The sequence below is a fragment of the Sturnira hondurensis genome, unplaced genomic scaffold (assembly GCF_014824575.4).
Source record: "Sturnira hondurensis isolate 20B ecotype Veracruz unplaced genomic scaffold, ASM1482457v3 Scaffold0008380, whole genome shotgun sequence".
Classification (NCBI taxonomy): Eukaryota; Metazoa; Chordata; class Mammalia; order Chiroptera; family Phyllostomidae; genus Sturnira; species Sturnira hondurensis.
The window spans coordinates 712,839-734,770 of record NW_028081011.1 but is presented as its reverse complement, the minus strand read 5'-3'; the positions used below and the strand labels follow the sequence as shown (position 1 = coordinate 734,770).

Genomic DNA, 21,932 nt, shown 5'->3' with positions numbered 1-21,932 from the left:
GATATTTTTCATAATTAAAAAATAGTACCTTGCCAAGAAGAAATTCTACAAGTTAATATAAAATCCACTGAGAAACTCTAAAGCACCAAGTACTACTGCCCAGAAAAGGCAACAGGACGGGAATGTTTCTAAACAGTCAGTCCTGCCGCATGTGAACTGCCCTCCTGCTTCTAGAACTCAGACTGGCTTGAGCAGTCCACCATCTAAATCACCTTTTCTACTCGCAGGGGGCACACAGAGACAGGAAGCTGGCTTTCTTTGCGGCTGCGCATTGCCACATTATTGATGACAATATTGTGTGGTTTTATTGGGTAAAATGCCAACATCTGCCCAGACTGGGTGCCATGCCCTGGAGGTTCTCTGGGGCCTTTCCCACCACCACGTTCCTGAGCCTGGGGCTGAACACAAACGCCCCACAGCTGTGTGGGGGCACCAGGAAGGCCGCACCGCGCTACAGAGAGGCGAGTTCCACTGCAGCCTGGGCAGCATTTTCTTCCAAGGCAGGAGCCTGGGACTCCACGCCCTAGGGACTCTCATAACCCGACCAGTGAGTTCACTCTAACTGGCCACCGGGGCCATTGTCTTCTGACACAGCCGGGCCAGCAGCCCTGACATCTGCAGGAGAGAGTTCACACCTTCTGCTATCTTCATATGAGTGTATCCAATTTCCTGGAAAACAAATCAAATTGAAATCGGGTTAAGTGAGGGAGGAATGAATTTATTTTTAAATCTGTACTGATGATTTACTCAAAATTGATTCAATGAACTCAAACTCCAACCAGAAAATGAACTCGAAGTTGTCATGGGTTATCTTTAACTAAAGTTCAATTTATTTTCTAAAAGGATGTTGATATTTCTTTGTAAAATACTGTTAATTCAAAGAAAAAGTCAATATTAAAATATTTATAAAATACATATCTGATAAGATTTGCATCCAAAGTATATAAAGAACTCTCAAAACTCTTACTAATCTACCCAATTAAAAACTGGGTAGATTTGACCAGATGCTTCATCAAAGAAGACTTTGAATGGCAAATAAGCACATGAACTAGTGCTCGACATCATTAGTGGCTGGGAAATGCAAATTAAAGCCATGAGATACTGCTACACACCTATTCGAATGACCTTAAAGAACCAGCTGAGCGCTCCAAGGGCGGGCTGGGACGTGCACAAGCACAGATGCTCACACACGGCTGGTCGGGCGCAAATGCTACAGACACTTCGGAAGACAGTTTGGTAGTTTCTTATCAGTTAAACTTACACTTACCATTTGACCAAACAATCTCACCTCCATATAGTGGAACACTACTCAGCAATAAAAAGGAATGACCCACTGACACTTGCAGCAAAAAAGATGTATAAATCCAAAGTGCATTTAGCTAAGTAAAAAAGCCAGACTCAAAAGACTGTTTTTGTTTGACTCCATTTGGACAGCGTCCTGGAGGATCCTGCCCCCAAATGGAAAGTACATTGGTGGTTTCCCGGTGCTGGAGGGAGAAAACGACTACAGAGGGGCACGTCAGTCTGGGGGGTTAGAGCTGTGTGTATAGGACCAAATGTTTTGTCAACAGAATGCCCCTAAGAGGCCAAATCTTACTCTATGTAAATTATACTTCAATTAACCTGACCTTGAAGATAAATAACCAAATCTCTAATGGGGACAGTCATCCCCAGGAAGAGTAGGGCACTGCCGGGCAGCCTGGCTGAAGCAAACGCCCAGCCCCCAGGACAAGCGGCCACCAGCCTCCATCGTGGCTGGGAACACTCGCTGAGCATCTTTCTGGTGCCCGGACATGAGTAAACAAACCAAAGAAACCCAGTGTCCGCATTCTTGAGGAGAGAGGCCTGGCTCTACTCTCACTGACCTTAATAAACTCCAGTTTCAAGTATTCTGCCATTTGGAAGGTTTTGCACACTCGAAAAATGTTGCCAATGATGTCTTCTGGTGAGTAGCCCAGATGCCACAGGTGAGCGAGAATCTACACAGAAGAAGGCATCTGTAAATGACAAGGACACTCGGGGGAAATGAGTTTAAGTCACACCAGCCTTGGGCCTATCACACTGCCAGGAGCGGACAGATCATCTTACCAAACCCAAAAGACGCTGAATCAGCTGAACACTGTGGTGCTGTGGGCCACACCCCGTGTACCATGTGGGGATAATGTACGTGGTTTTCCCAGCAGACAGAAAGATAATACTGCAAGTGTTTTGAAATGTATGACAAGGTCTGCAATGACCCTGAGGCTCTTTAAATGCTTCATTAATCACTCCCAGAGCGGAAAGAGTAGCTAGCACCCTGTATCCGCCACACTTCCCCTCGCTACGAGCCCTAACGCACTGTCTGCGGAGCCACCCTCACACGCCCGGGCCAGGGCGGAGGTCACAGCAGTGGTCTCAGCCTCTGCCTTCTCAGTCCCCAGTCCACCGCATCCAGACCACACGGTCTGGAGTCAGTTTTGGTTTTTTTTTTTTTTAAAGATTTTCTTTATTTTTTTTAGAGAGAGGAAAAGGGAGGGAGGAAGAGAGGGAGAGAATCATCAATGTGTGGTTGCCTTTCACATGTCCCCAACTGGGGACCTGGCCTGCAACCCATGCATGTGCTCTGACCAGGAATTGAACCAGCAACCCTTTGGTTCGTAGGCCAGCACTTAATCCACTGAGCCACACCAGCCAGGGCTAGAGTCAGTTGTTTTTGCCTTTGCTTGGTTGTGTTGGGGTAAATTCAGGGTGTGGGGAAGCTCTGGGCACCTAAACCCAAAGGCTTCCTTCAGGCCCACTCAGTGATCTAGTCCTGGTGCCTGGGTCTCTGCCTCAGTCTCCCTGCCTTGCACTTCACTTTCATGTTAGGTCTAGCCCTGCCCTAAACTCAGTCACTTCTAGGCTAATCAGATGGGAGCAGGGAAACCCACAATAGTCTGACCAATGGCCTAAGATTACACCACTGCCACCCATGTGATTTGAGGGTCACTTGAACCCCAAAGGTGCCCACTGGAACCTGCTCACAGGACCAGACTCAGTAATTAGGCCAGAAACCTCCTGGGCTCCCCTCTCCTGGCCAACTGGGGACTGCTGGGTCCCAGGATGCCCACACCCACATTCCCTGGGAGGGTGGCGGGGAAGTCTCCCCTTAACAGAGACAGATGGGTTCACTGCAAAGCAAGGAGTTGGGCTGGTCCTTCCTCTCGGGTTAGGTGCAGAGAATATAATTACAGTACAAAGGCATGCCTGAATTCCAGGTCTACCACTTTTAAACAGTGTGATACACACAGAGAAGGGAATTTAGCCTCTACCATGGCTTTCTCATCGGTAGGGCGTACACAGCACCATTTTAAGAACTAAGGGGAGCTCCCTCAGCCCTGCTCAAGAAGAGAAAGGCCCCTCGGGAATCAGGGGGTGGGGTGGGAAGGAAGCAGACCTTGTAAGCTTCGTCGATATTGGCATTCACACAGTGCTGGATCATCTCCTTCACCAGCAGGGGGTGTGGCTCGTCGCAGACCTGACCAAACCAGAAAGAAACGGCTGAGGGCACCACCTGAGGAGGACCCCTGACACCCCAACTCCTGGACAATTTATGTGACCAACTATTCTACTTGTTTTCCATCAAATTCTCTAGCAAACAGCAGCAGGTTGGGGAAAAAGCCACTTACTACCAAACAAGGCACCAAGTAAAAATACGATGTCGACCTACTGCAGTGAGGAGAGCTTCTGACACCACATTACCAATTTCTCCAACAGAAGATGAATCACCAAGGGCCACTGAAGCATCTCCATTTGGGGGCAGCTTCAAAGCTATTATCAGTCACATCTCAGACCACTTGGCTGATCACTTACTCAGAACCACTTAGAACCCACTTAAGACTTAGGAGATCTTTCGGGCAGGTCTCCCACTAGAACTGCAATTGGCTTTCCCGGGACAGGGTCCCCCAGCCTCAACATGACCCTCGGAGCCGCCCGGTAAGTGCTGGGGCAGCTGTTCCCAAGACCAAAGGCGGCCTCCAGTGCAACATCAACATGTCAATCTAAATGAAAGCCTCCTGATGTCTCAAGATAGTGCCTACAGCTCCCCTTGGCCTTCTCTCCCCAGTCCAATTAACTGCCCTCAGAAGTCCTTGTTTCTGGGGCCCCCAATGCTGTGCTCCAGGAGGACACAAGACCCTAAGTGTCACTACCAGTGACTAAGTGAGTTCCCCTCAGTGTCCTTGGGTGCGCGTCACTGCCAGGGTCTAACTAAGCAGAGGCTTTTAGCACAGCTTTCTTTACCCAAACACCTGGAAAGAGCTACAGACGGAACACATGGACAGCCCTACCCGATTCTTAGCCCCAAATAAGGGGAAAACCAGACACTGAGCTATTGGATATGGCAATGGGTTTTCAAAAGTATGCCCAAAAGAAAAATCCTTTGCCAGTGTGGGAGAGGAAGTCTTTTGGCTCGGCTCTGAAGAGACGTGGCTCGCCCCACAGGCACCAGAAATGCTGAGGGCAGTCCGAGCTTCGGTGGGGAACGCTCCATGCTCTCGCCTGCTCCCCCCAGCCTCGAGCAGCTGGGTGGTCTTGGGCAGGCCACCTGAGCTGCTTCCTTAGCTGCAAAATGCTGCTGAGAACCTCTGCGTGCAGGGCTCCTGAGAGGCTTGGCACTCGAGGAAAGCACCCAGCACTTGCATCGGTCTCACTGTGGCGGCATCCCCAAGTCCCTCCCAACTCCCCGGAGTGGGGAGGCAAGTGGACAGACTGGAGCCCGGCAAGCTCCCCGCCCGCCCAGGGCCAGCCCGGCACAGCGGTGATACGAAGTCCGTCCCCTTCCGGCCAAGACCGTCCCACCTCCACTCCACAGGCCCCTGTAGATAAACACTGTTTTCGCATGTTGTGATGCGCATGCCAATCTGGTACCTTGAACACATTCTCACTGTTGATGAAGCCAAATCCCGAGAAAGTGGACTGCAAGTTGTTCAGTGCCTGTTGAGGAGCAAAAACACATGGAGGCTGATATTCAACCTCAGCCCTTCTCCATTGCTCTTAGCTGAACACCCTCCCGGCAAGCCTGCTCTCCATCAGCCCAAGGCCCCAGTGCTCCTCCCTCTGGCTATGCAGCGGCACTTCCCTCTTCCCCCTAAAATAAGGGGCATGCACAGGAGGTCTGCGCCTCACAGCTGAGACCACACCCACCTGCCTCATGTCTCCCTGGGCGGTGAAGATAATGGCTTCCAGACCATCGTCAGTGTACTGCACCTTCTCCTTCTCGATCACTGTCAGTAACCGCGCAAGGATCTGGGCGTCGGTCAGCTTTGTGTAGCGGAGCACGGCGCACCGGGACTGAATGGGCTCTGAATGAGATACGACGCGCGTGAGGCACCCTGGGCAAGGATGGCGTCAGCCTGCCGGCTCTTTAGTCACCGGGATGCAGCTGCACAACCCACACGGCCAAGCCACGCTGGCGCCACTCTCTCTACCCAGCAGGCACTCACCAGTGACTGACTGACTGGGGCTAAATTTCAAAATATCAACCAATAAGCAACACGAGAGGCCTCAGTCAGCACTGCCTGGGACGACCTCGGCTGGCCACGGCTTCCAGAAGGGAAAGATCCTCCAATACAGAGACCTCTGCGTGCCACAGCCCATGGGCCAGTGCCAGCCCAGGCGGACCCAAGATTACCCTGTGTCTGCGGAACACCAGGGTCCTTCTGGGGAGGTCACACCCTAGCCAGCTGGGTAGGCACAAGACACCTGTGTGGTTCTTTAAAGATCCACAGGTGATTCTGACCACAGCTAGGGCTGAGAACCACTAGACAGACAAATGCAGAATTCTGGAAGCTGGCCTTGACCCCTGGTTTGGACTACGACAACAGCTTCTCCAAGCCCCAGTTTGGTCTCTGCTGCCACAATGGCCTGCCTCAAACTGTTCTGATCTGTCACCTCTTCTTGCCAAAGCAAGCCCTTCAACAGTCCCCCAAAGTACAGTACAGTTCACCTCTCACCCTTGTATGTAAAATCTTCTGCATACCTCACCTGTCTCAACTCTCCTAACTCCATGCCTGGTACCTTCTCTCCTGCAACAGATTTTGCATCTCCTGGAAGGCTCTTGCCACTTCAGATGGTAGGATGTTCTTTCTTCCAGTTCCTTCCCACTTAAACCCCAACCATCATCAAAAGCTCCTCTCGAACCCCCTCCTCACACAGCTGGCCCGGATCTCCCAGCCTGCAGTTACCTCCCTTCCTTCATTCACACTTCTCAAGGAACATATTCCTGTTAGCCTATCTGCATGAAAGAAACCAGTTAGCACCCCAGGTTTTGGGGACGCAATGAATAAATATTATGATGAGGTCCTGGCTCCTCAGAGCCTAGGTTTATCGGGATGGAGGAGATATGAATGAGAACATTACAACACAGTAAGACAGGGCCTTGGCAGAAGTTTCTCGGAACAGCTCTGGGAACCCTGGCCAGACAGCGAGATCGACTCAGCCTGATGGAGCTTCTCAGTGGAGACGCTGGGTTTTGGGGGATGAGGCTTTTAGCCTGGAAAGGCAGAAGGAATAGCACATTCAAATGCAAGAGTGAAGACAGGGCCCAGGGGGTTGAGGAAGGACGAGACTGCCCTGTGTGGGGGTGAAAGGAGATGAGGCTACGGGCACAGGACTCTGTGTGTTAGCCTAGGGTGGGCTGGGAGGTGGAGGCATGGCTGTGTGGGCGTCGGGAGGCCACTAGAGGGTTAAGCAGGGGAGTGGAAGGGTCATGAGCTGAGATGACTCTGGCAGCCCACTCAGGTGCAAGAGAAGCTGGGAGAACACTGCACCAGGAAAGGGTAGAAACTGAAGCCAGACCTGGAGTGAGTGGCCGAGGGTAGGAGTTTGCGACACTGGGGAGGATTTGATTGGGGGCGGGGCTGGCTGGGGTGTGAGCAGACAGAGGAGGACCTGGGGTGGGTGGCGGCCGCTGTGCAGGGAGCCCCTCTCCTGTCCACGCATGAGGTCCTGCGGGGCCGGGACAGAGCCTCACACGGGCCTGTGGCCTCCGCTGTGCCTCGTGCAGAGTGGATACTGTGTGCACATCTGCCAAGTGGGTAAGACTTCAAAAAGCAGCTTTCCTAAGGGTTAGTCCACTGCGACTTCTCTGAAAGCAGGAAGCCTCAAAACTGAAACTTACTTGCATATTTGGCTTATTAGCAAAGATGAGAAAGATCAGTTTGGAACTGGAGCCCATATTTTAAAGCAATTAATATTCTAACTACACTATAAGTTTCCGTTAGTAGATGTTTATCTTTTGAGGAAGTCCCCAAACTGAATTCCTAGGATTTAAATACATGTGAGAATAAGGCAGCCGTGGCCTTCCTCAAAGTACGCCTTTCTCTCAATTGTATGGCTCCAGGAACCAAAGTGAGACTCAGCTACTAAGTTTCAAAACTCAGCTCTGCAGCGATCTGATCTGGAACCATTTCTCTAACGCTAGCAACTCCTATAGAGATTTCATTTGTTTGCCCTATACTTTTAAAAATTAAAAATAATGCAAGACCTGTATCACAGACATTACTTTCATAAGTAGGGAGGGCCGGAGCTTTCTCTAACAAGTGCAGTTTCAAACCACTGTGACTCGTTAACACACAGCCCTACACAATGTGTGTGGGGAGGGGGCCTCTAAGCACAGTACCTCCCCACCCTCACAGATTTCTCACTGGCTAAGGAGACAAACCACATACACATCTGTCAGTTGGGAACTTTTAGTACAGTTTCCTCCACCACACTGTTGATGTCTCGAAGGCAGAGAACGTTTCTCATTAAACTCTGTATGTTCTGCACCAGTGGTACCCAACAGCTACTGAGAACAAAGTAAATGCTTGTTGAATGCATGGCTGAATAAACTAACGAACAAATAATGCCCATCTAGAAAAACTAAAAAGGCATAAAGGATTCCTGGTAACTTGAGGAGCCTGCCACCTTTGTAGGGGTGTCACAGTTGGTGACCAGCTTGTCTGCAGCAGCACACAATGGCCGGGTGGAGTAGGGGCAGTCAGAGAGCTCACAGAGGCTGGGGTCTTGCACAGTGGACATGAAGCAAGGACAGTGGGACAAGAGAGCTGTGAGAAAAGTCAGAGAGAGAGAGAGAAAGCTGGACTATGCCTGCAGTCTTTACCAGAAAGGGAAGGATGTGACACCACCAGGAAGTTGAGCCATGGAGACAGGAGGGCTCAAAGCAGTGAGAAGACAGACTGACGAGAGGGAGGGAGCGAAGGAACTGGCAGGACAAATGCCAGGTTGGAGAGAAGACTCAGAGGTAAGGTCTCGCATGTGAGGCAACTGCCAGTAATGAGCAAGCCCAGTGTGCAGACACAGTCTGTGCCAAGCACTCAGACACACAGACAGTACAAGAACATGTCTGGAGAGGGGCAGTGGCTATGACACTGCACAGGATGTCAAAATGTCACGTGTGCCTGGGATGGTGCAAGAGTCGGAAAAATGTAGGGTTCCAATCCCACTTCCACTTGCTGTGTAACTCTGAGCAAATTACTCGACCTCTCTGTGCCCCAGTTTTCTCATTTCTGATGTGGTGCTAATAATACCTCTGCAAATAATTATATAAGAATAAAGGGAGCCCTGGCTGGTGTAGCTCAGTGGATTGAGCGCGGGCCTGTGAAACAAAGGGTTGCTGGTTCGATTCCCAGTCAGGGCACATGCCTGGGTTGCAGGCCAAGGAAGGCAACCACACACTGATGTTTCTCTCCCACGTTCTCCTTCCCTTCCCCTCTCTCTAAAAATAAAATATTTTTTTAAAAAAAGAATAAAGGGAAGAGATGAGGTACAGTATAGTGCTCAGCTCACGACAGGCAATCAAAAAGTCCCTACTCTCCTGCTGCTAAAGAGCCAAATGAGCACCAGGTGGACCCCGAGCTGCCCCAGGCTGACCCTCACCTATGATTTTATCCGAAGCATTACAAGCAAGAGCAAAGCGAGTCGTTTTGGAGTAGATCTCCATGGTTCTCCTCAGGGCTTGCTGGGCTCCATCAGTCATGCTGAGAAGAGAAACATTGAGAGTGCAATTTGCAACCACACCCAAGGCCCACTGGACACAATCCCTCCCTCCCTACAGAGCCTGGGAACCAGATGTCCTGACTGAGCATGCTCAGCCTCTCCTCAGGACCCCGACTCGGTCTTAAACGGACAGGCTGCACACAGGCACAGGGCGGGGGCTCTGCAGCCAGCTGCCCAGGCTCACCTTGCAGCTCCTGCTTCTGCTAGTTTTGGGACCCCAGGCAAATTACCTGAGCCCCAGTGTCATCACCTATACGGAGATGATGATTCTGCCTGCTTAGAGGGTTGTGATGACAATTAAATGAGGTAATAACGTGTAAAGTGTTTAGCAGAGTGCCTGGGATAACATAAATGCTTATATAGAATTGCTCAATAAATGTTAGCTGCTGTAATGTTATAGTAAAATAGGGTAAGGTGCATTGTACTATAATATGGCAATTATAAACTATGTTCTAAACAAGATTCCAATAATGTAGAACACTGCTTTTTACATTAAAAGGTAAACCAGGAAACAAAAATTATTTATATATATTATCTCAAATACGTAAAAATGCATAATGTAGAAAAAGAAAAGAAAATAAAGCAAGATATTAACATTTTCTAAATTTTCTTCGAAGAATGAGTAACTTTAAAAAAAATGTCATATTGTGAATGTCCTAAATGTCACTGAATTATAAACTAAAAGGGTTAAAATGGTGAACTTTATATTATGGGTATTTCACAATTAAAAAAATAACATTTAAACAATTCACAGAAGTGATGCTGGAACAGACACACCAACTGGCTGTCTTAGCCAACGGTTTGTAAGTTACTTAATTAAGACGGGTTCAGGGCTCAGGCCGCCTATGAAATGGCTTTCAAAGACAAGCGAACACACCAGGAAGGTGCCAAGATAGGAGCCCTTTCTCCGGATTTCAAGAAGCCCAGTAGCAGATTCAGAGGTCAAGGTCAAAATGTCTGGCAAAGCACTCTACCTGTCTGCTTCATCCAGGATGATGATCTTGTGCCGCCCTCTGGGGAGAGTGACTTTCTGCTGGGCGAACATTTTGATTTTGTTCCTCACGACGTCAATGCCCCTGAAACAAGGAGCCGACGCTTCACTCACCTTCTGAGACAAACCCCTTACCTCCACGGGAACTTCCAACCCACACACGCCATGGGGAACCCAGCTCTGGTTTTCGAGTTTCCTTTTCGAGAAATTCTAACTGTTTATAAGAACTGAAATTTCATCACTCTTATTCCTTCTAGAAGGTCTTCAGATAAACAAACAAAAAAAACTTACTTACTACTTAAAATATAATAAACTCATCATATAACTACCTGTGGGTCCAGTGAATCGTTTTATAATCAAATATACTTTAAGGTTTTAACAACCATATTATTCCTATATCTTGAAACTGTTTAGTTTTTATCATCCCATTAATTGTTCCACCATTACTCATTACTTATTCCCAACCACACTAAAAATAACTAAAATAAAAAAATTTAAAACCAAAGAATGAAATGGGGGGTGGGGGGTGGGCTGGGGGTAAAAGGCAGAAAACTATACTTGAACAATTAAAATAAAAATTAAAACACAAAAACAAAAAAACGATGCAATTGCCCAGAAGAATAATACAATATTAGATGGAGGAAATGCTATAACTATCATCTCATCCTTCACTTTTTTAAACAGATTTAAAAAATATATTTTATTTATTTATTTTTAAAGACAGGGGAAGGGACAGCGAAAGAAGCATTGGTGTGTGAGGGAAACATCAGTTGGTTGCCTTTTACACACTCCCACCTGGTGACCTGGCCCATGACCCAGGCGAGCGCCCTGACTGGGTATCAAACCAGGGACCTCTCCCTTTGTGGGACGATGCTCAGTCAGCTAATTGAGCCACGCCAGCCAGGGCTAATCCTTTATTTCTTTATCATGTTGCTTGATGTACCACATTGTCTTTCTAGAAGACATAAAAGATCAGATACCTTGTCTTTGCTCTTTTTAAAAGATTTCATTGACCAAACTTTAAAAAACATCAAAATTTTTTTATTTTCCATCTACCATGTCATAGAGAAAAAAACTGACAGAGGAAGATATTTCATAATTATGGGACAAATCAGAAAATGACTGCAAAGAAGCAAAAAGCTCTCTAGACTCTCATGATGGTGACACTGGTCATGTAAGCAACATTTCCGCTGTTTCCCCAGATGCCAAAATCCTAGGTGAATTTTCTCGAATTTTAGAGTCAAGGAGAGTGCTCACTTTGGCAGCACATACACGAAAACTGGACGAAACAGAGAACATTACCATGGCTCCTGCATGAGGGTGATATGCAAATCTGTGAAACGTGCTGTATTTTTAAAGTCAGTGAGTCCTGGGACAGCACAGGGAATACAGTCAGTAAAACTGAACAGCCCATGTGGTGTCAGACGGGCACTAGACTTGCCACGGCAATCACCGCACTAGTACACAGAGGCTGACTGACTGTACTGTACACCTGAAACCAATATAATATTGTCTACTGACTGTTATTTTAATAAAAATAAATTTTAAAAAAGAATCAAGGAGTGAACTATACGTTTCTAAGGGCAAACACTAACTTTATTTTCATGCAATTGGTCTTCCACCAGGAAGGACTTCGTTCCCCAAGACCCTACGACAAGAACTTGGACCTTTGGTTTTGATACAAGAACACGTGGCAGTACTCTCTCATCGTCTGTGACATTCGTGCACTAACACTCACAGGCTGCAGTTTGGAAGAGATCAAAAGCTGAAGGCGGGTCTGTACACAAAGGTGACTGGAAAGAAACAGTAGATATAGAAATGGAAAAAAGTCATTGTGCCAATCATTTAAATAGGTGTTTATAAATCTAAAACTGAAAATATTTGCAACTATAGGCCATTGTTTCTTCAACAAAATTATGAGCCACCAAAGATTTCAAAAATAGTGAGTTTGATAATGCAAGTGTGAGAAGAACAAGAGGTAAGGATAAAAATCAGCAATTGCTATAGCAATTGCTATCCTGGCTGGTGTAGCTCACTTGGTTGGAGCGCTGTCCCATGAACCAAGAAGTCCAGGGTTTGATTCCCAGTTAGGATACATGCCTAGGTTGCAGGTTCTGTCCCTAGTCAGGTTGTGTGCAAGAGGCAGCCAATAGATGTTTCTCTCTCACATTGATGTATATTTCTCCCTCCTCCTTTTCTCTCTCCCTCCCTTCCCCTCTCACTAAACACACACACACACATACGCATGCACAATCAATAAGCATGTCTTCAGGTGAGAAAAAAAAATCAGCCCTGGCTGGTGTGGCTCAGTAGATTGAGTGCCAGCCTGCGAACCAAAGGGTCACCGGTTCAGCTCCCAGTTGGGGCATATGCCTGGGTTGCAGGCCAGGTCCCCAGTGGAGGTCATGTGAGAGGCAATCACACACTGATGTTTTTCTCCCTCTCCTTCTCCCTCCCTTCCCCTCTCTGTAAAAATAAATAAAGTCTTAAAAAAAAAAGGTCTAGAGATGGGCTGCACAACAATGTGAATATACTTAATACTATTGAACTGTACACTTTAAAATGGGTAAGCTTTATGTTATGTGTATTTTACCACAATTAAAAATAGTATTTTAGATTTCCATTACGAAAAGTAAGCCATCAAGTCATGTGCCTATGATGCCGCCCTGACAAGCAAGCAATTCCCATTCGCTCTCACTGGGCAGGATTGAAGCAAAAGACAAAGCTGGCCAGGCAAGCTCCATGTACGGCACAGCACAGAAAATATGCTGTTTCTCTAACAATCCAAAATATATGACACTCGCTGCCCTTCGGTCCTAACTCCCGGGTGCACCTGTCGTTTGAAGCATTGAGTTCCAAAACGGCATCCTTGAGAGCTGGACCCAGAAGGGCTCGTGCCAAACACAGGATGCTAGTAGTTTTGCCAGTTCCCGGGGGGCCCTAGAGAAGAGATCTCCAGTAAGCGCTTCCAGCCAACAGAACGATCTTAGCGCAGCTCCCGATTTACTGCTCACCACCCTTCTGCATTCACCTCCCCTCAAACCCTCAACCCCAGCCCACAGCACACACTAACTCAATACAGCAGCCAACCCACGGCCTCCTGACCAACTGTTTCCCTTCGCACAGAGGAATATAAGGGCTCTGGGAGCAATGGGCTTCTCTGAGGAAGAAGCTTTGTGCACAAGAGTCACTTCCGAGGGAAGTGAAAAAGAGACCTCAAGACATCCACCAGGACTGAGTACTCACAGCAATGATAATATTGGGCACATTCCCTTCTCGTGCAAAGACCTGAAGGAAGAAATGCCCGTTACAACTGGTTAGCCTATAAACCGTAAGGGACCGAGCCTCCCCAGCCACTCGCAGGCCTGTGCAGTTAACACGGCTACAAACTTCTCCGTGTGGACGCCCATGGAGCTCTCTCCTCAGCATATTCACAACTGAATCCACACTTGAGGCCTCACCCACATTTCCCCTTCCGCAAACTGTCAGTGCCAACCCCGTCACCCACGCCAGGAGCCTGGAGTCACTGTGGCCCTTGACCAGGCCCTTCTCCTCACCCCACACAGCACCTTTGCTACGAAGGCTTAGTTATCCCTCATTCCCTGGCCGGGGAATCTTGCCTCGCTCCCGCCCACTTCCCATGCTGTAACCACAACTAGTTTCTCAAACACACACCTAACTGATGTACTTTTACCTGACTGAGACCCTTGGGCACCTCCTCACTGCTCTCATCATGAAACCCAAACTTTCTCCCTTCCTCATTTATTTATTTTTATTGAATGTATTGGGGTGTCACTGCTTAATAAAGTTATATGGGTTTAGTGTATAATAATTCTACAGTCAATCAGCTGTATACTGTACTGTGTGTTTGCCACCCCAAGGCAGGTTTCCTTCCATCACCACCTATCCCTCCTTACCCTCTTCTACCTCCCCCACCCACCCTCCTTTCCCCTCTGGTAATCGGCATGCTGTTGTCTGTGTCTATGAGGGTTTTTCCTTATTCCCTTCACCTTTATGATTTCACTCATACATAGAATCTGATGAACAAAATAAACCAAGAAACAAAATAGAAGCAGACCCACAGACAGAGAGCAGACTGACAGCTGTCAGGGAGCAGGGTGAGGGGTTGTGAGGCTGGTTGAAAAAAGGGGAGGGAGCTGGGGGTTTTCTAATGTAAGTTGAGCGGTGTGCGAGGCTGGCTTCATGAAGCCCACACTCTGAAACATGGCTCATGAGGCCCTGCCCACCGTAACCTGGTCATTTCTCACACACCCCAATAAATGTGCCCTACAGCCTTATTATCAGTGGGGCTTGTGGACCAGCAGCATCAGCGTTCCCTGGGAGCTTGATAGAAATGCAGAACCTGGCCCCACTCCAGAACTACTGCACCAGAATCTGCATTTTAACAAGATTCCCAGGCAATTCAAATGCCCATCTATGTATGGAAATCAGTACTCCAATCAGATGGCACTCGCCCACCCAAGACAATCCAAGCTTTCTCACCTCAGGGCCTTTGCACATGCTATTCTGGCTACCTCTTCTCTCTCCACCCCTTCACTCCACTCTAGCTTTGGTATCACTTCTTCCACTTGGGAATGAAAACACTGTGAAGTTACGTCTCCCTGAACTTTTCCCATGTGCTCCTGCAGCCCTTGTACCTCCTCTGACACAGTGCTCACCACGTTGCCTGCTGACTTTAATGCTGCCCGTTAGACTAACGATCTTACTTGGGTAAGAATTCTGTCTATTCTATTCACCATTATATCAATAGTTCCTAACACTGTCCCATATCTGTCCCAGAGAACATACTATTTACAAAATGAATAAATTTGTGAAATAAGTAAATACCTTGTTAGCACTGAATTCTAAGCCCCAGCTACTATAGAGACTGTCTCTGTCATGTCTCAAATAGCTGGGCTTTTAGATTCTGCTTCAAGACCTCAATAGCTAGGAATTCCAAGCTTGCTCTACCGCTAACCATTTCTGTCTGTCCATTTTGAAGCCACCTGCCCCATCACGCAGCCCCTCTCTGTATTCAAGGGTTGGTAAACTATGGTGAAAGGGGCATGGGGGGTTAGGGTAGTCCACCCTGAGGCCCGTTTTTATAAGCCCCCTAGCTAAGAATGATTTCCACATTTTTAAAGGATTGTTTAAAAAATGAACAAAGAGCCCTGCCTGGTATGGGTCATTGGACTGTGTGCAGGCCTCTGAACCTGAAGGTCCCAGGCTTGATTCCTTGTCAGGGCATATGCCTGGGTTGCAGGCCGGGTCCCTGATTGGGGGTGAGCAAGAGGCAGCCAATTGAGTTTTCTCTCAAAAATCAATGTTCCTCTCCCTCTGTTTCTCTCTCCCTTTCCCACTCTCTAAAAATAAATAAATATAATAAATTAAAAAAATCACTTACCTCCAGCCTGCTTACAGTATCTTCATTTCCGACAATTTCATTCAACTTTACTGGTCTATATTTCTCAACCCTGTTTGTAAGAAAATGTATAAAGAAGTTGACATAGCCATTTTCATGCTACACAAAAGAAAGCAGTAGCCCTGGCTGGTGTAGCTCAGTGGATTGAGCACGGGCCTATGAAGCAAAGGGTCGTCAGTTCGACTCCCAGTCAGGACACACGCCTGGGTTGCAGGCCACTTCCATGTGAGGGACACATGAGAGGCAACCACACACTGATGTTTCTCTACCACTCTTTCTCCTTCCTTTCCCCCTCTATAAAAATAAATAAATAAATATTTAAAAAATAAGCAGTAAAGGTAGCAATCCTGAGAGCTTTGTCAGATGATATACATATATATCATCTGATATATACATATACCAAAAATATAGTAAAAATATACCAAATGGCAGCAGGTTTTAAATTTAAGGGGGTGCTGAAATGCCATTTGAAAAATGCGTGAGGATTACCAAAAAAAACCCCACCCCAAAACAAACAAACAAACAAAAACAAACCCTGCTGTTGCTAGAGAAGGACCAGAGCAAGCCGTCTGGACCGATGTGATACTGTACAGAAAAAAGTCTGCCCATCACAAAAGAGGTTCAACACACCTAGCATTGACATCATTTTACCTGACAGACGTAGGTGCAACCAAGCCCCCTTCTCATCCCTTACCTGCCAGTTTCTGCAGACTTAGCGAGGTGCACAGCAGGGCTGGTTAGACAGAAACTATAGGCCTATCCTGTGACCCTATTGAAATGGACAGGCTAGTGGCTTAGTCAAACCAATACTTCTCTCTTTTGCAAGCTATGCTATGTGAAAAAATGATTTTCTTCAGCGAGAATAAAAATGAACAGAGATTTGCAGTGATTTGACCATCAGGACTTCCTCTGTCCTTTACTCCCTGATGTACAATATTATGCTGGCTGTGCTCCAGAAGCAGCCGCATGCAAAGCTTTTTAGTCACATACTATGGGAAAGAAAAAGACAGGTCTCCTCCACGACTAGCATATAGAGCACGCTGGTTCCTACTCATTTATTCTTCATACTCAGCCCCTTCCAGGTGCCAGCCACTGTGGAAGGAGTTAGAGATCACAAGGGGAGGAAAGCAATGATACAGAGATAAACAAGACATGGTTATTGCTTTCCCAATGGCAGGGAGATAGAGCTTAGCAAGTCCTACTACAGTGCTAAACTTGTTATAGAAGCCAAGGGCTGTGGAAGCCCAGAGGAGGGACAAAATCACCGCCTGGGAATGTTAGGAGCTAAAATCTGAGCTGGATTTTGAACAAGGCAAAGATACTCATCTTTCAGGGCAGTCATAGATGCTCCATCTACCTGAAAGGTTTATCCACAGTTGCATGTCTCACTCCCTGAGTTCAGGTCTTTGCTCGAATGCTATCTTATCAAAGGCCTTCCCTGAACACCATAGCAATTTACTCCATAGCACTTGTCACCATCAATATACTATATAGCTACTTGTTTATTTTTTTACTGTCTTTATCAAATGTAAGCTCCATGACAGCAGGGTTAGTTTTGTATACTGAAGTATCCTAAGCATGTACTGTTGTGCATGAAAAATATGTTAGTGTGGCTCAGTGGACTGAGTGCTGATCTACAAACCAAAAGGTCATCGGTTCAATTCCCAGTCAAGACACATGCCTGGGTTGCAGGCCAGGTCCCCAGTTGGGGATGTGCGAGAGGCAACCAATCGATGTATCTCTCACACACTGATATTTCTCTCCCTTTCTCCCTTCCCCTCTCTCTAAAAGTAATTTTTTAAGTTTATATATGTATATATATATATATATATATATATAAAACATCATATATGCAATGTATGTCATCTATATGATGATATATATCTATATATATATTCAGCCACATATGTAATTTTAAACTTCCTGGTAGCCACGTTAAAAAAGGTAAAAATAAAGAAAACAGATAAAGTTAATTTTACTAATATAAACTATTGAATCTAACATATTCAAAATATTATCATTCTCAACGTGTAATCAATATAAAAATTACTTGTGGGCTTTTCTTAATACTAAGTCCTCAGAATCCAGGTGTAGAGTCTACATTTATAGCCCATCTCAGTTTGGGCTAGCCTCATTCGCAGGGCTCCCGTGGCTAGCGGCTGGGGGGCTGCAGAGCAGAGCTGTAAATACTCCAATAAGCTATGCCGCGCTCCATTTAGGTTTTCTGCTGTCATCAAGAAGAGGAGTGGGCTAGAGGGATGGAAATACACAGAATTTACACCATTACAGGGTGTAAACCACTACGATGAGCCGTGGAGAGTTCTGAGAGATGCTCTCAGGGCGTGGGACAGAGCAGAGCGCCTGCACCATACCTGTGCCAGGGGCAGGTGACTTCCCAAAGACACCATTTCCTCCCAGCTACCTACGATGCTGCGATTTAAAGCAAGCCAGCTACAGAAAGGAGGCGGGTGCCTTCTGCACGCAACCAGTAGTCCCAAACCTGCATTCGACACTTCCCGCCAAGTCGCCATCCGAGTCGCCCTTGGCCTAGTGCAAAGTGGGTGGTCACAGGGGGTTGCTAGACCACAGTTCACAATGTTCTGACCGACACTCCGCTTCCAGAGGTCAGACCGGCCACTCTAGGCCCCAGGTGGGCTCAGCGACCCTCGCCCTCTCCAAATAATCTCTTAGACGCCACCCTTGGAGCCTCCTGCTTCGCTCAGATGTCCCCCGAAATAACTCCGGCCCCTGGCTTCTCCCGGGACACGATCTGTCTCTTGCCCCCCACGCTTCCAAAGCACCCATTATCTATGGCTTGGGCCCTCACCACGGCAGCTCGTAGTGGCCGGCGCTGCCCGGAGCCCTGCTAGGGGCCGGGGCAGGATCCTGGGCCACAGGGTCGGCCGCATCACTGCTGTTCTCCTGCACCTCCATTCTCCCACCACCTCTTCCCGCCGCCCGAGGCCCCGCCCCATGATGCAATCACGCGAGCCCCGCCCCGGGGACGTGCTGGACACCGGAAGCAAGAGGAAGCCTTGTGGCCTGACCTTTCTGCGCCTGCGCAGAGGGCACCGGCCTGGCGTGTTGCTAGTTGCTAGAGGTCGCGGTTGCTATGGGAGACCTGACCGCGGCCTGTGAGAAAGAAGGCGAGACCTGACCGCGTAGCCTTCCGAGAAGGCAGGGCGCCCCGGAAACTGACGCGCGGCGGTTTTCGTCCTTGTGTGACTCACTGGGAAGCACTCTCCACGCGGCTGGGCCTAGGCGGGGCCGCGCGCTGAGGCCGGCCTGGCGGGAAAGGTGCCTGCTGCCTGTGCAGAGAGGAGCAGGGGTCTGTAGATAGTCCGTCCAAATGCAGGACCCACGGCAGAAACACACAAGGACTGACGTCCAGCAGCGCTGAGGGGCAGAAAGCCGACGTCTGGAACTTGCTGGTGTCCAGTTTTCCCGATTGCTCAGAATGTTCCAGTGCAATACCAGCTCCTATTGGGTGGGCTCTGGAACTTGATGTTTATTATCAGGGAATTCTCACAACGCTGCAAGATGGAAATTACTCCCGATTTGCAGAGAAGGCAATTGTCCCTCTGCAAGATGTGATTCAGTATCATTTCAGAGAAATAGGTACCTCATATTCACAGGCGATTTGAGCATTCTTTTTGGCTGGTTTTCTACGTATTTTCCTAATCTTTCCTCCCATAGCTCAAATTTAGAATAATAATTACATATATAAATAATGATTGCCATTTACTATTACCTGAAATCCCTTGGTGGTAGATAAGGGGCCAGGAGAAAGCAAAGGAGAGAAATCTCCGGGATTGGGTAAAAAGGCAAGATAAAAAAACACTTCTTTTACATTGGTGGGTACAGGATGGTTAATAACGAACATTTTACAGCACATAGAGGTGGTATTGGGGCAACAAGATGACAGTGAGGGGTTCTGTAGTCTCATAGCAGCAATTGTACCTTGAGGAGTCTGGAAAAGAAAATTACTGTGATCTTTCAAAGGAATGCAATCTTAGATGAAAAAAAAAAGTATTCAGACTCAGTTAAGGTAAGACTGATCTTTGTCGAGGAAGCTGCAGGCCTTGACCAGACTTCCCACTGTGACCCTCCTTTGGTTAGGAATGTTTATGTTTGGTAAGGCCTGCCATGCCTGAACTCGCCAGGCTTAGTATGTGGTCCCTTTTTCATTCACAATATAGAACAGATAGAACTTGTCTTCTGGGTGATTGATTAGTCATTCAAATAAATATGGGCTTCAGAATCTATATTGTAGGTGATCGTTTTTCTATTTTTATCCTTATCTTTTTAGTTGTCCTTTCTCCCAAAAGTCCTGCCTGTGATGGAAATTTGTTGGGGTAGACAGTATTGCTCTTGTATTTGTCTTTCATGTGTAAATTCTGTGCTTCATCTTTCCAACCTGTGTGTTTAGCTCCTTGAGGACTTGGTACTTGCCCTTAATTCCTAGTTTCTTCCCTTGCACAAAGCAGGCGTGGAGCTGATGTCTGCAGATTGCTCATTCCAGTTATGCTGCCAGGCCAGCCAGGCCCCAGCAGCAGGCACAATTCACAATTGTGTTCTGTGCGATGGGACAAGAACATGTGCTTTCCCATCCTTTTCAAGTTATTGCCAATTGGCAGAAACCTCAAATGACTCAAATTCTGAAGCAGTTTGTTTTAATGATGGTAATTAAAGTTTCCAGGTTCAGAAATTACTCCGTGTTTTTCTTCTTTTATATGATTTGGAAAAAGCGCTTGAGGTTGGCTGGCTCTCTGCTGTTGCCCTTTGAACTACTGGAGCCATTTTGCATATTTTTAGTTCATTAATTTTTATATAGATTTTAGAGACAGAGAGGAAGGGAGAGAGAGAAGCAATGATTTGTTGTGCCACTTATTAACACATCCATTGGTTGATTCTTGTATGCGCCTTGACTAGGGATCAAACCCACAACCTTGGCCTATCGGGACCATGCTCTCACCAACTGAGGTACCTGGCCAGGGCCACCCTTGCCTATTTTTAACATCACTGTTCACAGGTTCTTTATTTCCCTGAGGGAGAAAATGTAAATTATTTTTGAAATAATAAACTTCTCCTAAAATTTCTCTTTGTGGTTTTTCCTGGGATTGTTTCCACGTGGTAGTAACGTTCATATTTCCCTTAGAGTCAGCTGTGACATCTGCACACCTCCCACCACACACACTGGATGTTTGTGATTAGAAACTAAACATTCTGGCCCTGGTGGGTGTGGCTCAGTGGATTGATCACTGGCCTGTGAACCTAAGTGTCGCCAGTTCAATTCCCAGTCAGGGCACATGCCTGGGTTTTGGGCCAGGTCCCAAGCTGAGGATGCTGGAGAGGCAACCACGCATTGATGTTTCTCTCCCTCTCTCCCTCCCTTCCCCTCTCTCTAAATATAAATTAATTAATTACATCTTTTTAAAAAAAGGAAAGAACCTAAACATTGTCGATAAATGCAGAAAACAGTGCACAATTCTTTCTTCTTTCATGGTTCTTTTCCAAAAAAACCCCTCTCTACAACAGGCCTGTTGGCACCCCCAGCGCTCTGCTTTTGCTAATGCGCCTGGAATGCCAGGAGGATCAGAGGAGGTGACCTTTGGGACAGAACTGCGCTATCAGGACATTTTTATTTTCCCTAGTCTGAGCCTTCTATGACTTGCTGGACTTGGGCCCAGATAGAGCTAAGAGCTTAAGAATTCCAGCCCTCCCCTAGGGCCACACCGAAGGGAGTCTTGGGAAAACCACAGGCTTTTGTGCCAGAGCAAAGATGAGCCAGAGTTAATTCCTACTCTTCCCACCAAACAAGCCTGTGAAATCCCAGGAAACTGAATTCACCACTAGGCTAAACTTCCAGGTTGTTTTCTCACAAGAGGGCAATTAGTCGTACAAAAGAGGAAAGACTGAAAAGAAGAGAAAATTGAAAACAAAATCTTTACTTAAAGCCAGAGCCTTCCAGTCAAATTATCACATGGGACAGGCAACAAACCTTGGTTAAAATGGTACCTTGACCTTTACCGGTAGATTATAGCCCACTTTCCCCTGTTGCTGGGTAGAGCTGGAAATCTGCTCTCCTCTCAAAACCTCTCAAAACCAGGACTACTGGCTACTCCTGCTTCCCACCCACCCATTGGCCCAGGACGTTGGACCTGCCGGATGCTGTTTGCCTTGTATACACTGAATTTAAAAAAAAAAATTACTTGTTGCTTTCCAGTGCATTTCTTTATTCATTTTAGCTATTGTTTTAAGATGGTGCTACTATTACTGAAATAATTGTTTTCTCTCAGACACTAATGTTCCATCACCGTTATAGAGTTTCTCTGACATTCTTATTAGCATTTTCAGTATTAAAAGGCTCATTATGTAGTGAAAAAGCATGTTTCCTAAATATATCTATAGTGTAAAACTTTGTCATTTGGGTAACATGTGTCCTCATGAATCGCTGTGAATAGCTTTGTAGAGTTTGGAAGCCGGTTTAGCCTGACTCTT

At 47.0% G+C, this 21,932-nt stretch overlaps 1 protein-coding gene and 1 non-coding gene across 2 annotated transcripts; one reads left to right on the top strand and one right to left on the bottom strand.

Annotated features, from left to right (window-relative positions):
- Nucleotides 1–253: 253 nt before the first annotated feature.
- On the bottom strand, nt 254–18,394 carry RFC2 (replication factor C subunit 2). The gene is made up of 11 exons (XM_037054738.1): nt 18,259–18,394; nt 15,414–15,483; nt 13,256–13,297; nt 12,843–12,949; nt 9,993–10,094; nt 8,899–8,999; nt 5,164–5,321; nt 4,888–4,953; nt 3,416–3,496; nt 1,866–1,979; nt 254–669 (listed from the first exon to the last, which is right to left on the bottom strand). The coding sequence occupies exons 1-11, from the start codon at nt 18,363–18,365 to the stop codon at nt 559–561; spliced, it is 1,059 nt and encodes a 352-aa protein (XP_036910633.1). The 5' UTR covers nt 18,366–18,394; the 3' UTR covers nt 254–558.
- Nucleotides 11,259–11,364, top strand: LOC118992893 (U6 spliceosomal RNA). Its single transcript, XR_005067729.1, has one exon. It is a non-coding gene; the product is annotated as a U6 spliceosomal RNA (small nuclear RNA).
- Nucleotides 18,395–21,932: the final 3,538 nt, after the last annotated feature.

What these genes read in the sequence shown, in the direction of transcription:
- RFC2 (XM_037054738.1), bottom strand. Translation starts at nt 18,365, where the DNA reads ATGGAGGTGCAGGAGAACAGCAGTGATGCGGCCGACCCTGTGGCCCAG. An exon ending in TGCCCAATATTATCATTGCT is followed by an intron (nt 12,950 to 13,255) that starts GTGAGTACTCAG and finishes TCTCTTCTCTAG; the next exon opens with GGCCCCCCGGGAACTGGCAA. An exon ending in CCCAGGGAGACATGAGGCAG is followed by an intron (nt 4,954 to 5,163) that starts GTGGGTGTGGTC and finishes GCTCCTCAACAG; the next exon opens with GCACTGAACAACTTGCAGTC.